This window comes from Schistocerca nitens, chromosome 4, assembly GCF_023898315.1.
Source record: "Schistocerca nitens isolate TAMUIC-IGC-003100 chromosome 4, iqSchNite1.1, whole genome shotgun sequence".
Classification (NCBI taxonomy): Eukaryota; Metazoa; Arthropoda; class Insecta; order Orthoptera; family Acrididae; genus Schistocerca; species Schistocerca nitens.
Window position 1 is genome coordinate 425,820,271 of NC_064617.1, and position 23,180 is coordinate 425,843,450.

The following is a 23,180-nucleotide window of genomic DNA, read 5'->3' on the forward strand; positions in this document are numbered from 1 at the left end:
CATTCCGATGCAGAACCTCATGCTCTACCCTACGACGCGTTGACTTCTAGCCTATTGGATTATTTTGACACTGAGCTCCACATGGCGGCGGCACAAGTTCTCCTCCTGTCAGAAGCTTCCCACGCAGTCATACAGGGAATGGATTGCTATGCTGCAAGGTCTCTCCCGTGACTGTCGTTTTTTTCTGTGGCAACCCCCTTTACAAGCAGTGTTACGGTTCCGCAAGGCCCCGTTTTTCTCTGCAGGATCCGGTCTGCTCGATGGTGTTCACCTGGAATCGTCCCTGGTGGGTCCCCGCCAGGCTCTCGCCACTCAGTGGCCGCGCTGTGGCGGCAGTCACTCTAGACGACGGCACGGTGTGCCGGAAGCACACCAACCAGCTTCGCCCTGGTGTGGTCCGCAGTCAGAGGCCGTCGGCCCTCGGGGATGACAGTGCTCCTCTCCCCGCCCTACCGCCGCCTCCACCTAAGCCGCCGGTCACACCTCAGGCGGACCCTCCGGCAGCGGTCCCTACGTCCATGGACGTTCCTGCACCTGCGTCCGCCCCCGGTCTCCTAGCACTGACGGACACAATGCCCAACGTCGAGATGAGCCTTCCACTCACACCTGGGAGGGGGGGGGGGGGTCTACTGTGGCCGCCCACTTCATGCATTGTAGTACCTATGGCATCGGCATCCCACTTCACGTGCAACCAACAGCGGATGCATGCATCACACGGCGTATATCCACCAGGAAAAGCTACATTGTCTGTGTTGTCAACTCAAATACGAGGGTTGTTCGGAAAGTAGGGAGCGATTGGTCGCGAAATGGACACTTCAGTGAAAATCCGATGAAGTTTTGCACAGGTATATTGGGCAGTGCCTCTAGTATGCCTGTCGATTGCGTTATGTCGTTCTTTTTAGTTCTGAGTACACAGGGAGCACATTAAGATACCGAGAACAATAGTGTCTCCCGCCAAGTACGAGGGCCTGGTGACAAATTTCTCCTGAAGCTATGCAGTCAACATTACATAACTGTCGTGCCTTTTCTTCTTCAACACAATTCTCAGCCGCATTCTGCAGGGGCAATGAAGATGCTCCTGCATCGTTTTCAGTTGGAAATGTTTGATTAACCACAATACAGCCAGTAATTGTCTCCCTCTGATTTTCATCTCTGCTCACATGAACCGGTGGCTATGAAGACAACATTTTGGTACAGACAACGAGCTGTAGGCCTGCGTGGAGAATTGGTGAAAAGTACTGGCGGCTGCCTATTACAACGAGGGTATTGGAAAGTTGTTACAACGCTACGATAAACGTCTAAGTCGGCTCGGCGACTATCGAGATAAGTAGCTGGAAGTTGTAGCTAACTGTTGCAAATAAAATAGTTTTGATTTTGACTGTGGTTTCCATTTCGCGACATATTGTTCCTTACTTTCCGAATAGCCCTCGTATTTACCGGCGGCCACAACACGAAACAACGCCAGATCTCCACCAACGGCCGCCAGGGACCGCTACCCGTTCGCGGAGCCTGCAGAACAGCTTCACCAGAGGTCGCAGCTAGCCCAGTAACTACTTTAATACGACAGGCACCTGATCGCAAATAGTCCGGCAGATACATCCGTCAAACTGGCTTTATAGTGCGGTGCACTGCCGGCAAAGTTCAGTTCGACGCACCAATTGGAAGTATACAGAGCTGCCACCCCGGCAGCCACGGCCAGACGCCTCTTCTAGCTGGCCAATCTCTTGCATATGGACTTTGTATAGTCAATGAACGTCTTTAGATTGTATAATTGTTTTATTGTGATCTCTCCCCGTGAAGAGTCGGGTTTTTTCTATTATTATTTGTTATTTTATATTGGTGACGATCCGCAGTTGGGAATGAGTCTGTTGTTCTTATGGAGTTTGTATTATTGTTTCGTTTTTGTTTTCGGACTTGCGTTTTCCGCATTTCTATTTTGCTAGCGCAGATACTTCACGTTATTTCGACGGACCTTGGATACATTGCCTGACACAAACGAAGCCTCCGCCCGACTGAGGGGCCGACGGAAATGGAAAGAAGATATATCACATGACTCTGCAGTGTAGCATTAGACCTTGAGGCTTGCGCTGTTTATCCGTTAAAAAGTCAGTCCGGCTATTTTTATGCTAAGCATCGTATGTGTGGGAACTTAGACTCTCATAAAGGAAACGGACAACAATGATCCGATTATTGAACGCTGCATAAAGACTTTTTACAAACCGACCAAGCAGATCAAAGAATGTCTCAGTTCAGCAAAGGACAAAAGGGACTCGCAGTGTCTGGAATATACTGCATAGCATGTACACATGGAAAAGCCTGTTGTTGTTGTTGTGATCTTCAGTCCTGAGACTGGTTTGATGCAGCTCTCCATGCTACCCTATCCTGTGCACGCTTCTTCATCTCCCAGTACTTACTGCAACCCACATCCTTCTGAATCTGCTTAGTGTATTCATCTCTTGGTCTCCCTCTGCGATTTTTACCCTCCACACTGCCCTCCAATGCTAAATTTGTGATCCCTTGATGCCTCAGAACATGTCCTACCAACCGGTCCCTTCTTCTTGTCAAGTTGTGCCACAAACTTCTCTTCTCCCCAATCCTATTCAATACCTCCTCATTAGTTATGTGATCTACCCATCTAATCTTCAGCATTCTTCTGTAGCACGACATTTCGAAAGCTTCTATTCTCTTCTTGTCCGTCCATGTTTCACTTCCATACATGCCTACATTCCATACAAATACTTTCAGAAACGACTTCATGACACTTAAACCTATACTCGACGTTAATAAATTTCTCTTCTTCAGAAACGCTTTCTTTGCCATTGACAGTCTACATTTTATATCTTCTCTACTTCGACCATCATCAGTTATTTTGCTCCCCAAATAGCAAAACTCCTTTACTACTCTAAGTGTCTCATTTCCTAATCTAATTCCCTCAGCATCATCCGACTTAATTCGACTACATTCCATTATCCTCGTTTTGCTTTTGTTGATGTTCATCTTATACGCTCCTTTCAAGACACTGTCCATTCCGATCAACTACTCTTCCAAGTCTTTTGCTGTCTCTGATAGAATTACAATGTCATAGGCGAACCTCAAAGTTTTTATTTCTTCTCCACGGATTTTAATACCTACTCCGAATTTTTCTTTTCTTTCATTTACTGCTTGCTCAATATACAGATTGAATAACATCGGGGAGAGGCTACAACCCAGTCTCACTCCCTTCCCAACCACTGCTTCCCTTTCATGCCCCTTGACTCTTATAACTGCCATCTGGTTTCTGTACAAATTGTAAATAGCCTTTCGCTCCCTGTATTTTACCCCTGCCACCTTTAGAATTTGAAAGAGAGTTTTCCAGTCAACATTGTCAAAAGCTTTCTCTAAGTCTACAAATGCTAGAAACGTAGGTTTGCCTTTCCTTAATCTTTCTTCTAAGATAAGTCGTAAGGTCAGTATTGCCTCACATGTTCCAACATTTCTACGGAATCCAAACTGATCTTCCCCGAGATCGGCTTCTACCAGTTTTTCCATTCGTCTGTGACTTATTAAACTGATAGTTCGGTAATTTTCACATCTGTCAACACCTGCTTTCTTTGGGAAAGCCGACTTTGGAATATATGGACGATCCATCAATACCAGAATCAACGAAAGTAACAGCAGTGCAAAATGGGACAGGTGGAGAAATCTGCCGTGCCGGAACATGCTCTGTGTGAGACCGTGCTGTTTCCTCTCGTGTGTGTGCGGCGTGTGTGTAACGCTGCATGGTGTGACACTTGTCTGGAGAGGGAATGTGTTGACATTTGCACGGAGCCCAGGAGACTGTAGGTAGTGGAGAGTGCGTTCCCGAAGTAGGATACACCGGCCATCACGCCGCTACCTGCGACGTACTCTGGAGAAAGCCAAAGCCCATTTCTGCGCAAAGTTCCCTGTTCTCGCATTAGTTCGTAGTGTGCGTGGCTTTCTTCCAGAGTTCAGTACTGCAGTTGACCTCTGACTGGCAAGTAGTGTTCCGTATTTTAGTGCTGAGATAATTTAGTTCACTGAGACCACCAAAGGGAAGCCTTTACTGATTTACAACTGGCATCAGTATTTAGTGGACTATACAAACAAACAATAAATGACTTACTGCCGTTATGTAACCTTTAAAAAGTGTAAATGCAAAGGCAGACCACCCAAAAAATTAACACAGTTTGTATTTCAAATGAAGCAGCAAATAAAGTGAAAACATTTTGTCAGCGCAAAGAAGCGAGCAAAATAAACAGAAGCGGCAGTTTCATCAGTTTATGTTGGAGAAAAGGGCAAGTTCTTCAATCGAGGCTACGACTAAGTTTTATCGTTACCACCGCACAGAAGTGCGAAACAATCTTTAAATCGTACTGGGCGAAAATATATGGGAACTACACAACATACCACCGATCCTGCAGGAATATTCTTCCAACAAAATATTTTATTGATGAATTATGGCAGCAATTGTTTACTTGTAAGTAATAACAGAGGACCGAATGACAGAATAATAGTGTTTGCTAGCGAAAAGAGAAAAGCGTGTTTCTGAAACTCCGAATTATTCTTTATGGATGGGTCGTTCAAGAGTTCGTGCAAGTCGTTTGGACAGTTGTTTATACTTCCAAAACCGACCTTATTAGTTATTGGGAGGAAACAAACACCATTCCAGTTGTTTACGCTTTTAAAACTAAGGTTCCTGGATAGAACCCTGGATTTCAAATTGCCATCGTCCAAGCAGCCAACAGTTTGTTTCCTGGATCAGAGATTACTGGTTGCAATTATCACTTTAATCAATGTTTGTGGAAACACGTTCAGAGATGCGGCCTCGTTCCATCCTATAAGGAAAACGAGGAAATAAGCTGTCACGTAAGAATCTTTGCTGCTTTAGTATATCTTCAACTTAAAATGTTGGATGATGGTTGGCTGTGTATTCAGGAGAAAACTGAAAGCTTCAGGACTTTTATGACTATTTTGAGGCCTAGTGGCTCGATAACGAACATATGTCAAGAGAAATGTGGAATTACAGTGGAAAGCGCCATCACACTATTAACGTCTCAGAAGGATAGAACTGAAGAATAAATATCTTAAAATAAAAAATTCATCCGGATGTTTACTCATTAATGAAAAATCTTCGAGAAGATGTAGAGTACCACGGCTATCAATTCGACTGCCTAATTTTAAACTTTGATGGGAAAAGGTGAAAAGCCGGCCGAAGTGGCCGTGCGGTTAAAGGCGCTGCAGTCTGGAACCGCAAGACCGCTACGGTCGCAGGTTCGAATCCTGCCTCGGGCATGGATGTTTGTGATGTCCTTAGGTTAGTTAGGTTTAACTAGTTCTAAGTTCTAGGGGACTAATGACCTCAGCAGTTGAGTCCCATAGTGCTCAGAGCCATTTGAACCATTTTGAAAAGGTGAAAAACGGCAAGACTGAAGACTGACGAAACAACTGCAAACGCTTTAAAGAAACATGAAACTGGGAACTTAAAATCCTTTTTGACTCACGTGGCCTACGCACAGAAGTTATAATGACGAAAAAAACTTCACAATCATTGGAAAATTTGTAAATATTGAAAAATACTTTAACGTAATCATTGGCAGTCTTGTCAATATTCAAAAACAAATGTGTGTGAAATCTTATGGGACTTAACTGCTCAGGTCATCAGTCCCTAAGTGTACACATTACTTAACCTAAATTATCCTAAGGACAAAGAAACTCATCAACATCAACATGCCCGAGGGAGGACTCGAAACTCCGCCGGGACCAGCCGCACAGTCCATGACTGCAGCGCCTGAGACCGCTCGGCTAATCCCGAGCGGCTTGTCAATATTGTAAGTAAATTTAATGGGGCGGAGAGAGACTACCTCCTCATGCTGTTCCCTGGAAACGACACAGGCCCGGCTAAATGTTTCCTGAAAATTGTAAAATATTCCCTAATGAAGATTGACGAGACTATCTCATGGGCCAAGCCTTTTCGAGGGAACAATAACAGCATTGGTCTTGAGAGGTTCTGAGAATCAAAATCTGTGTGGGCGGACACCGAAAACAAAATCTTTGCAGCGGAAACGTAGGCAAATGACATGCAATTAAATCCATAGTTGGAAGGAGAGACAGCATTAAACTGGTAAAGACAAAATAAATTATCATGAACAAATGACAGGTCTGAGTTATACAACCTTTCAACATATGTCAACTAATTTCTAGTAACGTATGTCATAGACTACAGTAGGCCTATTACAGATGGGGCTAGGCGAGCAAGAGTGCTCACGCTCGCTTGCCAGTTGGGTTAGAACGCCCGCAGTAAACTAGGACGGTCAGACGTAGTTACGTAGCGCAGCAAGGCCGACGGGTAGCAAAGGAGAAGTGCAATGTGCTGCCCTCAGAGGAGTGACAATCATTACGTCCGGTGTAGTCTTAGATACGAGCATACAGTATATACGGCGTTGTGCTTAAGGGAAGACTCCACCCAAAAATTTAACTTTCCTTCTACTTCGCCGATAGCAACCAAATTTTAAAATCGTGTCTATTTTGTAAAGTTGTAGCACTACCCCAGTAATGAGGTCCATAACGTTTTTTGAATTTCGAATGTGATTTTAATGGTATTCTTGGAAACCAACTTTTAGTACTCGCACTACAATTTTCGCATGCCAGATTTTTGCAGGTGCACTCACAAGACATGTGTCAACGGTTTTGTGCTTTCTTTGTATGAGAAATATTGATAATTTGTTATCAGTGTTTATTTCAAATGTCAGCCTTAAATGTCCTTTAATTTTCGGTACATAAATGTGATGGTAAAATAAACAAATTACGTTTTCGATGACATTAACGCATAGAAGTAAGAAAACACATCAGGACCACTTCCTGCGAAAATTTCATTCAGACTGGTTAATATTTATGATAAAAAAGTTGGCATTGGGCTTAGATAAACAAACTTGTGGTAAAATGGATTTTAACATTTTATCAAAAAATGAATGCTACTGCAGGACACATACCCACTAAACTTCACCGGCACCATAAAATTTTCCCTCCCTGCTTATATGCTGCTTCTTCTTGTAATTTCAAGATCAGTGTTGCCTTTTCCTTGCATTTTCTGAATAAAAATCTCTCGCAGTCTTTTGAGGAAGTACAGTGGTAGAGATATTTGACTGTGAGCCTATACCTATTTCCTTGAAGCTTTCTGATTGTGCTGAACAGGACCCCAGTGTATACCCTAAATTTATATTTACTCAACAGGCAACGTAATTGATTCCCAACGAATGACTGCAATTTTTTCGGTCCAGTTTCCTGTAAATCTTCCAACTTATTTTTCCCAGCTTGAGTTTATGCCAAGTTCGGAATAAAGATGGTTTTGTTTGATGGTGATAGAAATAAAAAATTATCTTTGGTATCTTTCCGTGTACTACAGCGCTATATGCACTCCGTGTGTCAAACATTTCTTAGACGTACTTGTAATTCGAATACATCCAAATCATTTTGGGATCTAAGAGCAAACACTGTAAACATATGAAATAGCCATAAATTTCTTTTTAAAAAATTTTAGTTTTAGGGTGGTTTCTCCCCTTAAAATGGAGGGGTAGCTGTTTTTAAAGGGATGAAAAGTAGCGTGATGGTCGGTTTAGGAACTTCAAAGTGGTGAGACTCATCAAAATCAACATATCCGTGCAGGACGCCTAGTCTATATGTTTATTGTGTGCAATGGTGTCTATTAATGTGCTTCAAAATTTTGAACATAACGAAAAAATTCAGTTTACAACAACATTTCAACAGACTCCATGCAAAAGATTACGGACACTTGGAAAATGAACAGCATGAGGACGATGTGCCTCGCACTGTCAAAGGTTCACCGTACATTGCTCGTGGCGGAGTGGAGTCGAGATCGTGGCTGGAATTTATAGGTACACGTTTCGCCAACGCCCAGTGCCTTGTCCGTGATCATTACCCCTGTGTTCTCGCCTTGCTATCTGCAATGGTCGTTCACTGCAACACGGAAAACCAGATCCGTTTGAACAGAAGCTTCCGTCTTTGGTCGTGTCTCTTTTAAACATTGTATGTAGTGGGGAAAATCCACTATGTGCACTCCAATCTGTGACCTGTGCAGCTGGCACGTAACATGCAGGGACAAGGCGCGGCGTGGTGAGCGCAGTAGCACTTGCTGGACATGAGCGTTTATGCCTCGGTGACGCCCTTTGAAAGTGACGTGAACACCTCAGAGACATACTGAAACGTAAACCCTCAGGACGAATGAAGATTGTAAATCTTAGATCTCGAGTTCGATATTGTCGGACGCATTGATCGACGTGTTTGAGTTTATGTGTTACTGATATTTGGATATGCCTTCGCCATTCAGGTAAAGAGTTGGACACTGTTACAGCATCACCCGGCCTGGAGACCGGGTCAAGAGGAATAAGTTTGAGCACGGCCGTGGTACGTAATAGCTGGACCACGAAAACAAAACTGTAGTGGAAGAAGACCAATCAAAGGTAACTCAAACCACATCTTACTGACAGATCCGTCACGCATTGTTTGCTATTCAAGTCGCCGCCCAGGGGGTTGAAACACTCACACGGAGAGACATTTGCGCCGAGTGACACTTGCGAGGAGCCACGGGCTCTTGCTGGACTAACCGGCTTTTCACAGGTACAGGAACACTAAAAAGTCTAGCAGTTAAGCAATTGCTCGTGCAAGCTTGTTTGCGCTCACATCACAGCAGTGACCAACCATGTATCGCTTCAGCATGGCTCATTAACACGTTTCGTGGCAAACTGATTTTTAGGACTGTTGTATTAATCATAACTGGCTATGAAATTCAACATAACGAGAATTGACAATGGAATACAAAAACTCTTTTAACTTTTTGATGATGCAACGAACGGGAGACAGCTAAGTAGTGACAGTTGCAGCCTTTGATGACTAGCGTTTTAGTACGAAATTTCAAGTGACAAATTCATATTTAGTTACCATTTTATTTAAACTTTAAACACAAAAATACAGTCTGTCGATTAACATGACTTATTCTGCTTTTCACTAAAGGTTCAAAGCCTGGTACCACTTTTCCAGTAATGATTATTCGAAGACAAGCTCTTAAGTTGAAGTCTGCCAATGAGCTTCTGTGGGTGGATTTCGTTCTCTTCATTGCGTAAAAAGTAGCATGTCTAAATATCGTAGCTGCAGAATTGTACAGGCATGAGAATTTACGTTGAGGAAACAGAAGTCTACGAGACTAATTTTGTTAAAAAGCTAATTACGTAAATGTCACACAGTAGGTGTATAAGTTCTGACAGTAGCCAAGTTTGCACCCTGTGAACATAACCCGAAAATCAGTGAAACTGAGCAATGTTTTGAAAGCTGAAAAGCAGTGTGACAACTTGATCCAACTGGCGATTCATTCGTTGAGTGTTTCTTCTAAAAATAAAGATATATTTTCATAGTGAAAATGTTGGGGAAATTACTGAGACCTTTATTTCTCTGCTCCTATATGACAAATAATTCCTTCAGTCATATGGCTTAAAAGTGTTTTTTATTTATTATTTATTTTTTTGTTTTATCACCTCGCCGTGCCCCCGCACCATCTGCACAGGTCACAGATTGGGGTGCACATAGTGGATTTTCCCCACTACATACAGTGTTTAAAAGACACACGGCCATCTTTCACCAGCATGATCGGCCTCGGTGGAACATAGGTCATTCTCACGAGTAACCCTTCTTACATTAAAACCGACCACATATTCAAATTTGCCGACATGGAGGTTCTTGCTGTGGAGAAGGGCTACCAAGCCCTCCTTTTCAGGAAAGCCATAAAAATCCTCAAACACGACAATAACTTCTACAAGAAATACGGAAGCCCCTGCTCAAACTGATCTGGATTTCCGTGTTGCAGTGAACGACCATTGTAGATAGCAAGGCGAGAACCACAGGGGTAATGATCAGGGACAAGGCATTAGGCGTTGGCGCGACGTGTACCTATAACTTCCAGCCGCGAGCTCGACTCCAGTCCGCCGCGAGCAATGTAGGGTGAACCTTTGACAGTGCTGTGATGTGAGCGCAAGGAGCAACGTAGGGTGAACCTTTGACACTGCTAGGCTCTCGTGCACGTGAAACGTCAGGCAAATCGCTAAACACATGTCACTCAAGAACCCGAGAGAGAAGCCATCAGCCAGTATCTTTGTGCTAAGTTTGAACTGTGCGTCGCAGATCATTACACACTGCATCAATATGGTGTAGTAATTCTGTTCTATCGAAAAACTATTTTCCACATCTATCCTAACGATTTTCCAGAAGGTAGGGGCTTCTCATTGATATTGAATGAGTAAGGAGCTGAGGGTATTTCCACTGGCAAGGCATATAAGAAATAACCTTATTATCATTAATATGAAACTCACAGATATATCCCACACTTTCAAGCAAGCACAAACATTATGTATTTTCTTTGTGAGTGTTAACAACATTTAAAATGAGCGGAAGAACTTTAACGACTTCAATGCAACATAGATCGCAAGGAAGAAGAGTCCTATCGGGCGAGGCTACAAATAAAAGGAGAAAATATCTACGCTTGGATGCAATATTACTTTTTTGCCTCAAACAGAAGATCGACTGAGGAGCAGCAAGGTGGAAGTTTTGGCCAGTAGTAGAGAAAACTACCGAGGATTTTCGATCTCCTGGTTTACTCCACCAAACGACAAAGATGGTGCACAGAGAACAACAGTACGAAGTCGTAGTGAAAGAAACTTATTTCATACAAAACAACCTCTTTTAAATTTAAGGAAGGAAAAGTAAAACTAAGGCATTAATAAGGAGAAAAACGATGCTGGTGAATTTACACGAAGTATAGAAAAAGTCACTTGGCGGTAGAAATATTATATAGGGTGAGTGGCGTAAGACGTAACATCCCTTTTATTTCGTGAAAGGTTACACATATCGAAAAGCGGTTTACGGCAAATGTTAGAGAGCCGAGGAGCACTTAGGTTATTGTTTGAGTAATGTTTTTAGCGCTGGTATCGAATGAGATATTCAAGTAAATAAGTTTTTTTGATTGGAATTGTATACTTTTCATAACTGCATTAGACAGCTCTTGAGAAGACAATTAGAGTGATACAGCGTTTGTTAATGTTGACGTTGAAATATGTCGTAAAAATTCGAGAAATGTTCTAGAATGTGAGAGCTCGGTGATCGGAAAAGGCATTTACGGTGCAAACAATGCCAAGCAGGTGTCTCGGACCAGGTGCGTAGTTATTTACCGTAAGGTAGGCCTGCGCTACGAGAATAAAGTTTCATTTCCAATTGATATAGATTCAGGTTCACCTACGAATGTTGTATACGGAAATAAACCATAGAATAGAATCTAGCGTATCAGAAATGGCTTAGGAGAACTATTTCACATTTGCGTATTCTCCAAGATTTACGTGAGCTGAAACAGAGAAATCAACTGTCCGTTTTTCAAAAATAAAGACGTCTTCTACGCTGAAAAAAAGCAACTACTGTATTAGAAATCTAAATGTTAGAAGGAAGATTGACTATCTTTTCCTGTACGTGGCTGTGTGCTTCGTAGAGGTAAAATACATGCTGTCGGACAACTGACTCTACCTAAGCTATTCTAAATGATATCACATGGGATATATTCGTTGACCTAAACATTTTATTAAAAGTACTTTAGCGGCCACCTAAGCACCTCAGAATAAATGTTATTCTTAACGAAACTTCGTTTCATGCTGAACGTAAGCGCATAATGGCAGTGTTATCAGCTTCGTGCAATAAGCGCTGTCCTTTATCCTTTATACTTTATTTAAACATCTGTTCAAACTGTTGACCATGAACTGAAATGTACATTTGCAATCGCTGTTCGAAAGAACAATGAACAGATGTAATTACAGTGATTACAGCGGACGATATGGTAGAGCATGCACTGGCGAATAGACAGCACATATCGTGTGGTGTAGTTGGTGCTTCGTCGTAGACTGCCTCTTTGAGTGCTCCCCAAAGAAAGAAATCAAGATAAGTCAAATCGGCGGACCTCACAGGCTATTGTACGCTCTCGAATATCGAGTGGTACCTCTTCTAGAAAAACCGCAGAAAGTTCGTCAGAAATTGAGCATACGAATATCCATTTAGAGCGCCTGAAATAAAATAAGATCCCACAGTGCAATTTCCTATGATTGCGCACCATTCGTTTACGCTTCACGGCCGTTGATGTTGCACCTGAAAAAGCCAGCGTGGATATTCGGCTTTCCAATACTGCGTGGTATGCAAATTTACATTAGCATGGTTAGTAAACGTTGCTTCATCGGTAAAGGCCACACGTTGGAAAATTGTAGGGTCGTTTCAGTTGCTGAAGGGGAAACCGAACGACCTTCAAAATCACGGTCGGCGAGTGCCTGATGTAGCGACAGATGATAGGGATGGAAAATCTGTCGATGCAGGATGCGAATGACACTTGTCTGGATGATTCCACATTCCTTGGCAACATGTTTCGCACCACTGTGCGGATCCATTAGTATCCTAGCTGGAACAGCTTCTTCGTGTTCTCTGTCAGTTGCAGTCTGCTTTCTTATATTCTTTTTGACGTTCAAGCAGCCTTGTCACTCTAGCGACTTAATAATTCGTGCAATTGCCTGGCAATCCGGATAGATAGCTCTATACCACTGCACTGTTTTTACTCCATTTCTTTTACATTCTCCGTACCAAAGCAACATATCCAACATCTCCTCATTGGTGTACACGTCAGCATGCAACGAATGCTGAAGCAGAAATGAGCGGCCTGCAGTGCAGACAAGAAAACAGGCAAATGTGTTGACATTATGACACAACGTAGCACGAGAGCTCTGCTTTTCGGTGTTTGCAAATTCCATCGTGATCTCAAGTTCTAGGTCGTTTCTCGATGTTTTTACGGCAAGTTTTAACGTCAACATTAACAAAGGCTACATAACTGTAATGACTTCTCAAGAGCTATCGAATGCAGTTATAAAAAGTATACAGTTCCATTTAAAAAAACCATACTCCGTTGATACCAGCGCAAAACCATTAGCAAAACAAAGCAATACGTGCCCTTAAAGGCTCTAACATTTGCCGAAAGCCGCATGTCGGTATGTGTGACAGTTCACGAAATAAAAGGGGTGTTACTTCTGACGTGACTCACCCTGTATGTGGTAAGCATATTATCAGCTTCCAACAGATTTCCCACAACGTGTGAATTTGGGTCTCAGTAGCACGACTGAAGCAACTGTTTCACCAGGAACATTTGTTCAGTCTTCTTCCTCAGGCGTCCTAAATAAACGGCAGCTCAACAAACTGTTTTCCCGAGTTCCATTACTGAGAATCGCAACCAAGGCTCTGAAGCCTGTGGTACTCGTTTTCGCTATTTCGATAGGAAAATGTTTCAGATTGTAGTAGTGATGTTTTTGACAAAACTGGACAGATGCTCTGAGGGTTGCGTACAAATTTAATTATTTAAATAGACAGCTAATCTATAGATTTTGGTGAACGAGTTTGCGAGTGTCAAAATATGTCAGATAAATGGCCTCTTCTTTCAATTACATTGACTTGGAAGTTTAAATTTTTTACTCTGGCAAGAGACCATAGACCTTAGTATTTGAGATAAATTTTATACCTCTACCCGTTCCTGAGGAAACGGAGTCTTAACAGATGGACAGACACACAGACAACAAAGTGATCCTTTAAAGGTTTAGTTTTACCGATTGAGGTACGGAACCTGGAAAAGGTCGATAAAATTTACCACTGCATCATCGACAAGTGTTACTTACAAGGGGAGGCCACGACGCTTGGAACGCGGATTTACTGTAACTAAATACGAACAATTTTGAAGACACGGACAAGCATACATTTTCAGTATCACTTTATGCATTTGGTCGTTTACTAGTCGATAGTTATGAATATTATATTATTTGTGATAATAAAAATTTGTAGACTGCCAAATAACATTGTAAAATTAATAAAAGTTCATCCGACTACACGTATTTTTCACATTATGTCAATTGCAATATAAATAGTACAGAAAATGACTGTGTTGAAAATAAAAAAAAACAACTTACGAACGGGACTAGATCCAGCAACCCAACGGTTATGGGGCTTGAACGCTAACCAGACGGCTGCCGCCACTTCATGATAAAAATGGCCACGCACAGGTATACATTTGACGACCGAAATTATCTTGCGATTTTCTCAATAACGCCTGAGAAGTGCGCGCTACTGCTTACTATTTTGTTGTCCTCTTGGAGTACTACGAGTGTACGAAGTTTGCAGTAAATCCGCGTTCCAAACGTCGTGGCCTCCCCTTGTCAGATAGTCATAATGTCTCCTGCGTGCCGTGTTATGATATCTTACTTAAAACCTATTATTTATATTACGTTGTTTTTTTTCTCTTCTTTGGAGAAAAAGTACTGCATCCTCGGTTGTTACGATGAAATCTGTGCTACTAGTGAAGGTAACTGCGATTTTATCGACACAGTGCGGGGCCGAGAATGTATGTACTTGCACGACAGATATTATTTCATCACACCGACTGTAAAACTGATCCAAGAAGTGAGAAAATAAAGTTTGCCGAATGAAACAAGTACATCAGCATTTTGAGAAAAGTTCGAGGCATGGAGAGATATTTCCGCTGATCTGAATCAACATGGGAAGTAATTTTGTCTACAGCCATACAGTATGTTACCGAAAGTGCAGTGAAGTGTTAGGTACTGAAGTTGGTCTGGTACTAATCTATCTGTAGTACCTGACATTCCATATACGGATGTGGAGACGGAGAGCTGTACCAGTGGGGATATACTCACGGTTGCCCCAGATATCGATTGAGGTAGCCACCAACAGAAAGCTTAGAGCCACCAATGGTGGCATCCGGAGCAGACACCCTGATCCCACAGAAGGACCAATCAGCAAGCAGACACCGAGGATATATTGGCTGTCCCCGCGTGTAGTGGAATAAGCGACACGTTAGCTTGTGACGCGATGGACAGAGGCGGCATGCGAAGCAGCGCTCTGAACTGACTGTCACAACACTGACCAATAATCACGAGGTGCACGGTTACCGGGCTGCACGGTGGAGTAAAGGGCGGGTCTTAGCACAACGCCTCAGTGTAATCAAAGGCGATTACCTGAGTCAAAGTTTAACAGTAGCGTGCCGGGCTGCGCTTTCTGGCAGCAGGAGGCGGAGTTTTTTTATATAAGATGCATTGAAAAACTCTTGTTTAAATTGGACCGTTGGCGTCTGCACCTTTTGCTCCAGTGAGGAGCAAGTGATCTATGGTTCATTAATACTACGAAAATTATGGAGATATATTTTAATTTCTATCAGTGAGAGAAGCCCGTCGACACTTCCTAATAGTCTTCTACGACGAAAATTGGTAATGCTACGACCTACAAACGAAATATGTAATTAGACTAAAAAATAAAACTTCAGTTATTGTTACATCCATTGTAGCTACAGGAACGTCCACTACGTCAAACGATAGTGTCTTTCAGCTTCTTCGTCCAACTACATAACTCGGTTATTCTTTAATGTGGTTCAGAGGCTATCAAAGTAATTAAATGTAAGTAATATGCAAAATCAAAAATAATGCCATAGTTTAGACATGTATTACCAGAATGAATTATGTTCCTTTCACAGCTAAATAAAGGAGAATATGTCCTGGGCAGAGTTATGGATTTAAAAGCAGGGAAATCGCTTTTCGATTTATCTGATATCTTGAATTATATATAAATCAAAACATCTTAACATATTCGCACTTTTTTACTTGTTAACATTAGTAGCCATGTAATATAATGGGTCGTGTCGAGTAAAGCAACATCATACATACAGGAACAAATCCACCTCCAGAAATTTTATCCACCACAGAAATTTTTTTTTACCTGTTACATGTACATTCTTTAGCCAGCTGATACTTTATATTGTTTACTGTGGCTGACGGATCTTCCAGATTTTGAGCAAAAGATCGGAAAGTTTAGCCTATAACTTTAAAGATGCAGGGGTGCCAACATCTCGCAGCTCAGAGAGCTCCCTGCTCTGGGGAAGTAGGGTTAACTCGTAAAAAAGCGTGAATATGCCAAGATTTTTTCATCTAAATGTCTTTGCAGCCGCCAGATGAGTCGATGAGTCGAGAAGCTAGTTCCTTTGTTTTATGTCCCTCAGTCTCCCCAAAACATATTTGTCTTTTTTCTTATGATAGGAGCATTTTTCATTCTGGTTCCCAGCTTTTACTCTTATGTAATTTACGTATTAGACCGCCATAGTGTACAACCGATGTAGGTTTTTGTTGATTCGGGCGACGACTGATCCGGTATACGTTTCTTTATTTTCTTTCGAATCATGTAGCAACGGATAAAGTAAGACAACAGGATGACCATTAAGTACATGTATTTGCCTAATTTCTTGCAAAATTTGAACCGATTCGAACAGGTTTGAAACATATAAGTGGTTCGCATAAAAAAAACGAAAAAGGGCTTTTTTCACGTAAAATCGCGATGATTTCAAAGCGAATTTTTAATTTTATGATAAGAGTGCATTTATTATTTATTTGGATCACTTAAAACCGTTTCCGCGTATTCAGTTCACGAACTTTTACTTTGTATGTTGAGCTCGACTTTAAATCTTCCTATCCTGTCTTTGCACTTGGAGAAGGACACGCTGTATCAGTGGCAGAAGAAGTTCGGCGTGAGAAATAGGTACATTATTCAGTAAACCTACACACGCAGTGCTGCCTACCTTTGTAAGTTATGAATTATTAGTTCTAGAATATCTCCCATGAAAGGAGGGCATTAATTTGTAGATTACACGGTTTTACTGGTAAGAAAAAGCATAAATGTATGGGAATTTGATTCGACCCTACTTCATTAGGGAAGAGCCATCGCTACTCATTTAAAGAACAGACATCGTAGCGTAGCAACGAATGGGTGACTTTTCAAGTTCTGCTACACAAATTAATAAAAACGGTGTTTCTAAATTACACCAACGAACTTCAAGGGACGTAGGTGTCCTGAGGAACTAAATGTGGATAGGAACCTGTGTCTGGAAACATCATTCAACGACGCTACAGTGTGTCGAAGTTATAGGTGCCGGCGTCTGTACATATATGTACATATAGGCTGATTTCGTGATTATGATGGAAAAGAGCTATGACCAGCTATTTAATAGAGGAGATGTTGTTCACGATAACGAAGATGAGCAAGTGCTCATAGCTCCTGGGGTATGCATTTTAGAGCTCATGTTTACTGGACATTTTTCTTCTTGTTTTGGTCCATACTAGTAACTCTGAAAGTGGCTTACCTCACAATCTTAGCAACGACAGTACCAGTACATGTATTCTACTGTTAGAGGTATCAGAACGATTTTCGCTTACAACTTTCTACTACTTCGTTTCTAGACCAGGGTCCATTACCTTAAACTGATACATTTATCCTTCTCCATCACCCCTGGAAGCTTGTACATCATCACGGTATGACCCTATAGAATTTACATCTAGCCTATCTGAAAAACGTGCCCAGTGATATTTAAGATTTTACTTTAATTTTAGCTTTATGTTATTAGCAGACACTGCTTAAAAGGCAAATAAAGATTCTTATAATCACGAAATGTGTGGTGCAATGTCTACATCACCAAGCAAAGAAATGAAAATCAAAAAGTCAGGAGTGTCACCCTAATTAATGAATGTAACTTCACTTCTAAATGAACATTTCCTTAACTGCAGACACAGGCATCTCGGGGCACACTATTCTCCCCTTCCGTCGACGTCAGTCCTAGTCACCGCCGTCGTCTTCGTAACCACACGTTCTGAGCTCGAAAACTGCATCTTACATTGAAATCTCAAAATAATCCAGCTTGTATGCAACTTCATTTTTTCCCAAGATCTGCTACTGTTTGAAAATACGAAAAGAATAGGATCCCATCTCAGGATTACGACTTCTCGGAATAGCGACAGTTTCTTTGACATGTACACTGCTGCCCTTAAAATTGTAACAAAAAATCAAATTGTCATGAACTACTCTACATGCTTCTACATGCGAATGATTAACATTTCAGCTCAGTCGAAAAATTAGGTAGCATTAACGATATCTACATTTTATACAGAAGCTTCATCACCCGATATGGCATTTGAAAGTTGTTTAGAAGGAGAAATGTCAACCAGCAGATGTCAGAAATCGATAGCAGCAGGGTCATGCTTTATTGAGACTGGTTTATCGATCCGCGATATTTCTGCTCACGGTGTCCACATACTAGGACTGGGAAACGAATATGGAAACAGTGGGTTCAGGAGGACCATTTTCACAGTCATGCAGGATCTCAATGGCACCACGCGACTAGCTCCCGAGAGTATAGCATTTTTGTTTTTTCGACGTAGAGGATCGTACATCCACGTTATGTACCATGCCTCTCGATACTCGATTCCTGGCTGCAAGACAAGAATCCGCAATAACATTCCGACGACAGCTGTCAACACGGTGACCATTATTGTGGCTTCTTCTGACACGGCAGCAGAGAGAAGTGTCTTACAGTGGTTTGCCGAAAGACAACGCTGGACACAGGACTGGCACGACATTGCGTTTTTAGAAGTGTTCCGTTTCTAGGTACGGCATCACGATGGACGTATCTGTTTACGGAGTCTGTTAAGAATGTACGATGCCAGATTACATTCATCATCGTCATACGGTTGCCTTTAGGTACACAAGGCGACTACCCCTAGTGCGTTTAGATGGTAATCTGTCCAGCAGATTTAAGAAGTGTTAAGATTCGTGGTAGTGCCCTTCCTTCGATGTCTCTGTGACGCTATCTTTGAATAAGATAGTGCAAAGAAGGGCAGCTCGTTTCGTGTTATCGCGCAATAGGGGTGAGAGTGTCACTGATATCATACGCGAGTTGGGGTGGCAGTCAATGAAACAAAGGCGATTTTCTTTGCGGCAAGATCTATTTACGAAATTTCAATCACCTACTTTCTCTTCTGAATGCAAATATTTTTTTTTACACCCTCCTAAATAGGGATAAATGATCATCATAATAAAATAAGAGAAATCAGAGCCCGAACGGAAAGATTTCGGTGATCCTTTTTCCCACACGCCACTCGAGAGTGGAATGGTAGAGTAGTAGTATGAAAATGGTTCGCTGAACCCTCTGCCAGGCACTTAAGTGTGAATTGGAGAGTAACCATGTGGATGTAGATGCAGCAGAAGATAACGCAACACAACATGTTGACCATGCTGTCTTCGATACAGAGTTTGTTGCTCTATTGACCTGACCAACAAAACGTTCTCTAGATCAAAAGCCTTCAGTAGCAGTACATACACACATCTCGGTGAAGCCTTACTCCAAGAAAATGTGCAGAAGAGGTTTTTCGTAGCCTCCTATCTTTCTACGACATGCCTCTCTGTCAGTGGGCAGCTGTCGTCTATCTTTCTGATTTTTGTATTTTGACAGTGGTTCGTATCTCTTACAAAGATGCTGTGATTTCATAGTTTATTACTTTCAGTGAAGAAGATTTTGTGTATAACAAAATTTCATGTACTTAATTTGTATTTTGCCACCAGGCCAGCTATAAACAGATCTCATGGAGTTGACACTGAAATATCGTAAACTAGAAAAAAATCTGTGTTTCAGGTAACAGAAGCATGTATTAACTATTCCAGTACTCGTTGACTTCGGTAGCGGTAGGTTGACGTTGCTGTATCATTTCCTCATGGCAGGTAGCTAGGACCTGCCAACAGTTGTCGGCTTCGAATGCACAGCGGACTTCAGCTGAGCATCTTGTCGTGGAAACATCGAATGAATATCCTTGTTTTGTTTCTTGTAGTGTTCCCAAAATCAACTGTTCTATATATCTGACAGATAGAATTTTTTATCAGTTGTGGAGTGAAATTTGGTACAATTTAGACGTTCCCCAAAACACGTGGCTGATTTTGTCAGATGTCTTACCTACATATTATGCATTTCACAATGGCAACCTTTACTTTATTAGATTACCTCTGAAGCCGTGAATTGTGTTCTTATACAAATAGCCTTTTCCGCATACATTCGCTCACGTCTGCGTCTAATACATGTCTTCCCCTCCACCCCCCCCCCCCCCCCCGTCTTTGTGTCCACCTCTTCCTCACTCATCCTTCTTTCCCTTTCATCCTCCCACCTCTGTCTGTTCGTTCCTCCTTCTCAATTTCTCCGTCTCTTCATCTCCCCCTACCTTTGTCCATGTCTTCCACCCCATCTTTCCGAATATATCGTCCTACCTCCTCTCTCTCACCATCTCCTCCTCTCCCTCTCTCTCTATACATCATCTACACTCTTTCTGTCCATTTCCTCTTAGTCCTTCTCTCTGTCCATTGGCTTTGCCCCATCTCTCTGTCCATCTTCCTCCACGATCTTTCTGACCGCCTCCTCTTCCCCTCTCTCTCTGTCAATCTCCAGGCTCGGTTTGTCCATCTTATCTCTGCCTCTCTCTCTGCCCATCCCCTCCTCCCCATCTCTCTGTCCATCAAATCTTCTCCCTCTTTCTCACTATCCATATCCTACCCCCCCCCCCTCCTCTGTCATACTCATCAGCACGTGTAGCCTCTGCAAAGCATGCTGGTACTAACCACACAGTACACTTCCTCACCTCTCTCTCCATCTGTATCCTCCTCCCTGTTCTCTCAGTTCACCTCATTGCCTCCTATCCATCCAGACCTTCTTAAACTCTCCATCTGTACATCACCTCCTCCCTCCTCTTTGTCTGTCCATATGCTCCTCCCCCTCTCTTTTCCTATTTCATTCTCCGCCCTTCTGCCCACCTCCTCATCCTCCCTCTGTCTTTGTCCATCGCCTGCCCCCTCTCTCTGACCCTCTCCTGCCCCTTGTCTCCATCCATCTCCTCCTGCAGCCATTCCCCATCCACCTCTTCCTCCTCCTCCTCTCCCTAACAGTCACCTCCTGTTGACCTTCCTCTGTCCCCCCCCCCTCCATCCCCTTTTCTCCCTATCTATTCTTCCTGTTCCCCTGCTCTTTGCCCATCCCCTTCTGTCACCCTCCATATACGTCACTATCTACCGTCTCTTTCTGTGTATCCCATCCTCTAGCCATCGCAATCTTCCCCCAGCAGTACCCATCTCAATGTGTGGACCCCGTAAAACAGATCGATATAGCATGCCAATACTATTCACACAAGACACCTGCCAAGCAGGTTACCCTACATGTCAGGGGCTTCAAAACCGTTTTCTACCAATCACTTATAGAATGCCCCGCAAAGCAGGTCGATAAGCAAGCTGTTACAACTCCCACACAACACATTTGCCCTGCATGGCAGCCTATGTGTCAGGGGCTGAAAAAAAAACTATTTTACCTGTATCTGGGAGGTCCTAACTTTCACAGTGATGATTCCTGTAGGGCAATTTGGTTGAAAACGATCCAGTGGTTTGGAGGAATATGGTGAGCATACATACACACACCACACACACACACACCACACACGCACACATACACACACACACACATCCTGCTTTATATGTATGTAGATGGACATGCAGACTGCTTTTTGGCAATATCATTACTGTACACAAGATTATTCAAAATATTAGTTTTTCATTATTTACAACCAATGGGATCATATGTATCATTGAGTAAAAGGAGGCACAGTAACACTGTAATGGATGATGACAATTGGTTGTCATGGTTACATCTGTAAAAGTTGGTTTCTTAAATATTTGAAAATCGTGTTTTCCATTGTTATTGAAAACAGTTCAATCAACAAAATATATTTTAGCCTGTGTCTCACACTCTGACATAAAACTAATTTTTGAACTTAAGTTGCTCGTTTTCTCAGCCAATTTACAGAATTAGAATTTATCACCTGTTATTGTTTAAGTCGTCCTTGGTGGACTGTGATTACAAACAACAACTGTTTGTAATATAAATTAGTACAATTATCTGTCTCAATCACTTATATTTTCTTCCAGGATGCGTTTTGAGGGCTTACACTCTCTGACAGAAAACTAGATACAGCAAAGAAGAAAAAAAAGTGACGTTACCCATTAATCCACCTGAAGATGAGGACGTAAGTGCTCTAAATGCGCCATGAAACAAAATAATAACTGACAGAGAAACCTGCTAAGGTAGCTGCAGAGCATTCACCATTGTAAGTATCTCCTTTTGCATTTAGCATTTGTTGTCAAGTAAAAAATAGTTTTAAGAGAATATAAAGTGTAAAATGTTAATGAATTCCATTACTTATCCAACACATTACTGTCTGTGGTGTAGTAAATTCTATTCAATGATTTTTAGGGGCTAATTAGTATATGAAATTTCAGAAATCGTACAACCCAAAGTAGCCTCGGCCTGGAACTGTAATATCTTTCGCTTTCCGAACATAGACAACACTATTTTCAATTATAAAGCTCTTTCCATAAACGTTAAACTTCTTCAGAATTTTACCTAACTTAATGTTGCTGATCGGGCAGTCAGTATTATCATCCTCCGATCGATTTGTTTTATCTTCGTCATGTAATTTAATTTTTGATCATAACACTGGATTGCATTCGTCCATAAAATTTAATCGTCATTTGTGTATTAATTTCTTGTCATATGGGCCTGCAGCCTGTATGAATTGTTTTGAGAACCTAATTTTCGCTTATTGATGCACAGATTTCTATTCTGTAGAATAAAAACTTCTATAGCCTTAAGCCGACAATGACGTCCTTTATATGACGAAGTCTTCTCGGGCTATCAGCCGGGAAGACTTCATCATCGAAGTTCACCGAGAAAGCCTGCATTCTCGTACGTCCTTTATAGTTTTCTGCGAAAAAGAAATCTAAGTTCTCCTATTTAATTCCTTACAGAATTTCGTAACTGCATTCTTTTTAACTAGTATAATGTCATTACAAAAAATTAAATTCTTCTCTTTCTTGGACACATCCTTCATCATTAATCAATTTGGCTGGGCATGTTTCACACGCGTATAAAACAAGACTTTTTTTTTCAAGGAACTTATTATTTAGTTTATGCATTATCCAATTTTTACACAACTATTTTTTTTAGATTTTTTTTTACACATTCACCCTATAGTGAACAACTGGGAGTACTTCTCTTTTCTTTCACTAGCAAAGCAAAGCTTCTGTCTTTGCGTCAGCAGATGTGTCCGTGACTGGAGGAAATAGTGTTTGGTATCATTATATCAGTACAAAAAGTTACGAAAGTGGATTAATAAAAAATAGAGAAAAGTTAA

The 23,180-nt window shown here is 41.8% G+C and overlaps 1 protein-coding gene across 1 annotated transcript in view; it reads left to right on the forward strand.

Annotated features, from left to right (window-relative positions):
• Window positions 1-260: 260 nt before the first annotated feature.
• Window positions 261-23,180, forward strand: part of LOC126252354 (uncharacterized) — a 443,983-nt gene continuing 421,063 nt past the window's right edge. The window contains exon 1 of the mRNA XM_049953245.1: window positions 261-574. Within this exon, the coding sequence (XP_049809202.1) occupies window positions 261-574 (314 nt within the window). The remainder of the gene's footprint in view (window positions 575-23,180) is intronic.